This window comes from Nematolebias whitei, chromosome 14 (genome assembly GCF_014905685.2).
Source record: "Nematolebias whitei isolate Nwh7 chromosome 14, NemWhi1, whole genome shotgun sequence".
Classification (NCBI taxonomy): domain Eukaryota; kingdom Metazoa; phylum Chordata; class Actinopteri; order Cyprinodontiformes; family Rivulidae; genus Nematolebias; species Nematolebias whitei.
This window is the reverse complement of record NC_056511.1, coordinates 15,499,912-15,506,615: the sequence shown is the minus strand read 5'-3', so window position 1 is coordinate 15,506,615 and position 6,704 is coordinate 15,499,912. Positions and strand designations below refer to the sequence as shown.

The following is a 6,704-nucleotide window of genomic DNA, read 5'->3' as shown; positions in this document are numbered from 1 at the left end:
CTATTCATTCCCAGCGATGAAGACGGAGCAATCGGTTTGATCTGTGTTGACGGTGAGGTCTGAGCCGTCGGAGCTGTTGCTGTCGGACCGTGAGACATAGGTGTACTCACGCACCTGGCAGGCCTGCTCGTTGTAGTTGGCTTTGAAGCCTTCTTTCATCAGGCCTTTGGAGAACTGAAACCAATCCTTCAAAAAGGGAAAACAAAGAAAACCAGTATCAATCTGTTGGTCAGTGGCGGCTGGTGGAAATTCCACCGGGGATATAACTCCAAAATAGACATATACCAAATATGTTCAAGACATTCCACACACACACACACACACACATCACAGACTCATCGGTTCGCTCACTCATGCTCACGTCTGCACTCTTTATTAACTCATTCCTTGCTGTGTAAACACAGTAAATAAGGCACATTAATGATGACTGCCGTTAGAATTTTCCACGTCGCTTGAGGTGGTGGTCCACTCCAGTCCTCACTTTTCTACACAGGACCTCGGCCGGCATCAATGAACCCAGCGCTGAATGCAGCGGTGGGTCTCCCAACTATCTGCCTGATCAAAATTAATGCTGCGCCTCTTTTAAAAGATCTGACAGCTACGTGTAAATACAATTTCAATAAGGTACATTAATGATGACGGCCGTTAGAATTTTCCACATCGCCTCACTGTCGCCTCCAGTCTTCTCTCCTTTCTACACAGGACCCTGGTTGGCATAAACAACCCAGCGCCGAATGAAGCGGTGGGTCTCCTAACTATCTGCCCGATCAAGATTAATGCTGCGCCTCTTTTAAATATGCTGCTGTCTGACAGCTAAATAATATTTCATACATAGCCTGGTTGTGAGTGTCACTGCATGATCTGTTCCAGGACCAAAACAATAAAAAAAATAATCTGTACTGGGATGGCGGGACCGGAAGCACGATCCAAACAGTGCGCTGGTACTCAGGGCGCTGGAGCGGTGCGCCCAGAATTTTCCTATCTCTTGTAATGAAGAGGAGCTAACTGTGCATGTACAACTTTTAATGAGAGTCTATGGGCTAAGATTCTTGCGACCCCAGAGCGGAAATACATCATCAATCAATGTTTTTGAAAGAAACAACTTAACTCTTCATTAACTATAAAATATATATATTACACAACAAAAAACATACATACATTTTGAAATATTTCAATTTTATTATTTCATTTTTATTTAATATTTTTAAGTCTTCAGTGTAATATGGTGAGTGGTCTGGTTGGTGGGGCGGCGCCCTGGCACCCCCTATTGATGAGCCGCCACTGCTGTTGGTCCACCTCAGTAACTGACACACATGGCGCAACGCATTTTGTACAGTCGGTCATGGTTTGCCTGACCTATTCATCCCATCTCAGTAAAGAGACATTTGTATGCTCTTTAAATAAATTTTAATTATCTTAGTGAAATCTCAAATCTGATCAGTCAAATTCACAGCAAGTCCTGTATTTAATAATTCCAGTTTAAAATGATAGCACGGACACAAGTGAAGCAGCGGACAGCATCTTTAGATATCAGCATAAATTTGAGTTTGTGGGAAGGTTTTAGACAGTACTAACCTCTATGTCTGGGGAGTTCAGCGATGGTTTGGGAACCACAGGGATGAGGATGATTCTGAACCTGAATGAGTGAAACATTTTTACTTTTAAGACATTTAAGAGCTTCATCTCCTAAACTCTAAAGCTGAGCATGGCTCATTTCTGAATAGTCACAATAATGTTTTTGGTGTTTAACGTTCCTGCTTCATAGCTCATTATAGAACTGAAATATGATACATGCTCAACATAAAGATAAAACATCATGAAAATTGTTGCCTGCATTAACTGGTCTTGTCATGTGTCATTTTAACCAAATTTCTCCCTGAGGGACAATAACGGTCTAAATGTAACTGAAGCAGCTTAAAGATCTGAGTATATATTCCACCTCTTAATGTTAACAAAGTGTTTTATAGTGTAATTCAGTTGCTGAAAAGTGATTCTCATAAATTTAAACAAATTCAGGTTATTAGTGAACATTACTTTTATTTAAGCTACATTTTAGCTAACAAAAGTTAATATGTAAACCAGTCCAGTTGGATAAAAAAAAAAAAAGCAAAATATATGCAGGATTGAAAAAGGAAAGGAAAAAAAAGTCACATATATATAAGTCACTCATGATAAATGAGTAATAATAATAAAAATTAGCATTCCTTAAAGAAATGCCTACCCCACACCACTTTGCATGAAAAACTTCAAGCTAAATATTTTTCATTAGCTACCATCACACATTTTGAGACCAATATCTGTGAAACTGAATGAGTTATAGCTATATTTGTGTTTTCCTAAGACATTTAACTGTGGCGGCCATCTTGAGTCAAATTATCATCAAATGTTAATCAGCTCTAAATGTCAATCATGATTACTTTCCAAGAGTTTTGTTAAAATTCACTCAGGGGTTCATGAGATATTTAGCAGCAGCCAAATTTCACACAGACAGAGGCACTAAAGCAGGATGGGATACTCACCGTTCATGCTGCAGTAACATCAGGACCAGCAGGATCAGAGTGATGGCCCCCACTGCATAAAGCACTGGCGTCCACACGGATATCGAGTCTTTTAAAATGTTTGTATCTGGGAAGGGAAAAGAGGGCATTTAGTTGTACAATAATTTATCTGCAGATGTACAAACTGTAACAAACAGCTGGCAGCTTACTTGTGCTTTTATTGAAGCCCCAGACCACAGGCTCGCTCCAGTCACTCCAGAATATGGAGCCTCCACACATCTCAGCCATTTTACTTCGTACCTGCAGCTCATATCTGGCGCTGCTGGAGGGGAAGTTGATGTAGTAACTGTCAGCAGTAGCTTTAGAGGTCTGCAAAATAAAATGATAATTGAAACAAGATGAAGGAATTAATTGACTAAAAATAAAGTTTGACAGTATAAAACAGAAGAAAGCAGCAGCCTACCTCCCACTTGTTGTTGTTTATTCTGTAGCGAACTTCCCTCTCCACACACGTTGCAGTCTGGTTCCAGTAAAACCACAGGTTGAAGTCAGATCCATTTTTTACAGTCACCTTAGTTGGTGGATTTAACTTGACTGGTGACAGCACAAAAAATGACAGAAAATGTGATTATGTTAAACTTTCATTTAATTTGTAGAGATTAGCATATGTTGGTATTTGTTAAAATCAGTCTCATTACTTACAAACCCAGTTCTGAACAATTTGAAAGTTCTGTTTAATAATACAAATAAAAAATAATGTGACGATTTGAAAATCTCACAAACATTTTTTTTTATGATGAAACCAATTGTTTAAGAAATTGTACCATTTTTTGGTTAAAGCAACAAATCAGAAGTGTTGGGACAGAACTGTTTCCTACTGAGACACATCCCCTCTATAGCTTTGTAGCTGTACACACCATAGGCACTAACGCACCCCTATACCATCAGAGAGGCAAGATTTTGAACTGTGCTTATGGCTGGATGATCTCTCTACTTCAGTACAAGGATGTCCAAAACAGAATCAGACAAAGAAGTTCCACCTGCGGGCCCAAAGATCACTGGTATCCAATGTTGACTTTCTACCTTGTCCTTTGGGCACAGACATATTTTGAACTGTAGATGATGGGATAATCAGTCCTCACAATGTTTTGTTTTAGGAACATCTTCTAAATTTCCAACAATGTTCAGTCAGGTAATCTGGACGGTTTCTTTTTTTGCTGAGATATTTCGGCCTTCATCCAGAGGTCTTCTTCAGTCTGAGGAGCCACAAACAAACTGAGTCCCACAAGCACTAACTCCCATAGTAGAAAAATAAAAACAGTTTGCTGGTGATAAAATTGTTTCTGGAGGCCACCCTCTCCCCCATCAACTCCCCTAAAATGGTTCAAAACCCCAAAGTTCATGCTCATTAATCCAGGTACAAATACAACAATGTTCAGTTGGGTCATTGGCATGGTTTCTTTTTTGCTGAGACGTTTCATCCTTCATCCAAAGGACTTCTTCAGTCTGAGGACACAGTTTACCACCAACAAACAGGTTTTTTTTCCCACTATGGGAGTTGGTGCTTGTGGGACTCCAGTTTGTTTGTGGCTCCTCGGACTGAAGAAGTCCTTTGGATGAAGGACGAAACGTCTCAACAAAAAAATAAACCATCTCGATGACCTGACTGAACATTGTTGGATTTGTACCTGGATTATTGAGCATGAACTTAGTTGGTTTGAATCTCCTAAATTTTTTCCACTGTCTTAGATGCATAGTTTTTGTGGTCTGCATGGTGAATCTCTGCCCTTCTTTACTTCTGATAGATTGAGCCTCTTCAAAATCTTCTTTTTAAGTCCTCTGGCTGACATCTTCCCAATTAACATAATGTGTTGTAAAAGCTCCTCAAACTGTTTCTTTTATAACTTTGTGTTGTATCAGTTTATAAATTTTAATCGTATCATTGCATTCAGTTTTTATTTACACTTTTTACAACATTTTTAGAATGGGGCCTGTATTAAAGGTTCACTACTAAGAATAATGTAGCTTAATGTTAAATTAAATGTCCGTACCTCTCATTTTAAGGTCGTGTTTCTTTGAATACATCTTGCTGTCATGTCTCAGAACAGTATTAAATGTGTAGAATCGATCTGCTTTGTTGCAGGGCCGGTTACATCCAATGGCTGTGTTGTTCTCGAACAAGTAGTCGTCACACTTTCTTTCTTCTTCATTTACTTCAAACCTGCAGAAAATATTGTTTTTATGATTTCAACTTGAAAATATTTTCTTTTGAAAACGTACAATGATTGTTCAATCTAAGAGAAAAAAATAAAGGATAATCATCATCATCATCATCAATCCTTATATATAAGTGGTGGTTCATAATTGCCAACATTTTCACAAGCGTTTAAAACATGCTCCTTTTGCAGAACCCCCTCCAAAAGTTTACAGGAAAATGTTGACTTTCACAAAACCTATTATAAGTAAAGCTGAAACATAAAACCCCTGTACTTGGATATGGATATGGACTAAGGTAAAATTATTGTCATTCACATTTGTCCACATCTCAAAATGATTTAAAATGTACAGATACTTATGTACAGATATAAAGATATTTATGATAAACACACCTGAAACTGACTCTCTCAAAAAGAGAACTTCACGATTTTGAGGGAAAAAATAAAGTTAAACTGAAACACACATCTTTGCTATAATCCAGGACATACAAATAGTTATATTTTAGTGTTGTTATTGTTTAATTGTAAGAGCTAAGGCAGCAGAAACACGAGTCTCACAGAGATATTCAAACAGGCTGTGCGCGATCCCATAGCAGCACTCGCTCTTGAAAACCAGGAGTTGGGTCACAAGATAAGATAAGAACTTTATTGATCCCCCAGGAAATTATCGTAATCAATAATGACGATGCTCCAAACACATTAAGTTAGATTTTAGGTGCAAAGGTTATGGGAGGTTGGCACGTGGGAGATTTGTCACCCAGAGCGGGATTAGCAGCGGCTGTGGTTTGTTTTCAGTGCAACTTGGAGGGCAGCAGGGAGCTCTGACCATATGTGAGCACTTCGGGACAGGAAGAGTACACCAGTCCTCCACTGCCCACTCCCCTCCCAAAAAAGTACAGTTTATACATTAGTGAAAATGTTGAAAGTTGAATAAAACATGTTAATATCATCAGGTATGATGAGGCATGATGATTGTTTTACCATGGTGTGGATAGAAAGAGAAATTAAGTAGGAGTGGTCCTGAAGGAGGAGTTGGCAAAGAATATAGTAGAGGTGAAAAGAGTGTCAGATAGGGAGATGTGTCTGAAGGTAGAAGTAGAAGGTCTAATGCTAAATTTTGTCAGTGGTTATGCTCCACAGGTTGGATGTGATGTGGAGGAGAAAAATAAATTTTGGAAGTATCTGGATGAAGTGACAGTGAGTATTCCCAGGGAGGAGAGTGTGGTGATCAGAGCAGACCTGAATGGACATGTTGGTGAAGGAAACAGAGGGGATGAAGAAGCGATGGGTAGGTTTGGTGTCAAGAAAATAAACCAGGAAGGACCGATGGTGGTAGATTTTGCTAAGAGAATGGAAATGGTTATAGTAAGTACTTTTTTTCCAAATGAGGGAGGAACATAAGAGTGGAGGCAGGAGTACACAGGTCAACTACACTCTGTGTAGAAGAGGAAACCTGAGAGAGATTGGGGATTTTTCCTCCCAGGCTCTGATCAAGGTGGCAGCTTCTGTTTCTCCTCCTCCGTTTTTTCCTTCTTCCTGCTCTGCTCTCTGTCTGTCTGAAGCGCCTGGGTCTCATCTCCTGAACCTAAATTAAGAAGATTATGGATTTGGTATCGTGGGCAATCAACTCTATTGATGAGATTTTTTTCATCAAAGCGACAAGGTCCTGGAGAACCGACGTGTCCAGCTGAGACTCACGTTGTGGGGTACATCATGGATTTGTGGGGAGTGTGGCAATTGATGTGCATTACAGTCCTGTCTCAAGAGGATGTTGAAGACGTTTACATATTTGGACTTATGATAGCAGGGACTCTGCTTTTTGGCATTGGCGGGGCTCTGTTTTATCGACTTTTGAAAAAGACATCGGCAGCAGTTTCGGCCATGGAAAAGCTTCCGAGTCAGTGTGAAGGTCTGGTCCTCGCTGTGGGAACTTTAAATCGTCTGGTCTACGAGCTTAACCGTAAGGTGGAGGCGATTCTCAATCGCCTCC

General features: G+C 39.7%; 1 protein-coding gene across 1 annotated transcript; it reads right to left on the bottom strand.

Annotated features, from left to right (window-relative positions):
- LOC119420844 (cytokine receptor common subunit gamma-like) lies at window positions 1-6,426 on the bottom strand. The gene is made up of 7 exons (XM_037688269.1): window positions 6,413-6,426; window positions 4,550-4,719; window positions 2,962-3,092; window positions 2,708-2,867; window positions 2,520-2,625; window positions 1,576-1,636; window positions 1-174 (listed from the first exon to the last, which is right to left on the bottom strand). The coding sequence occupies exons 1-7, from the start codon at window positions 6,424-6,426 to the stop codon at window positions 1-3; spliced, it is 816 nt and encodes a 271-aa protein (XP_037544197.1).
- Between the last annotated feature and the right edge of the window lie 278 nt (window positions 6,427-6,704).

Coding starts and splice junctions, on each gene's coding strand:
- LOC119420844 (XM_037688269.1), bottom strand. Junction 3,093..4,549: donor ACACGACCTTAAAATGAGAG/GTACGGACATTT, acceptor TGCTGTCACCAG/TCAAGTTAAATCCACCAACT. Junction 2,626..2,707: donor GGGCTTCAATAAAAGCACAA/GTAAGCTGCCAG, acceptor TTCCCTTCCCAG/ATACAAACATTTTAAAAGAC.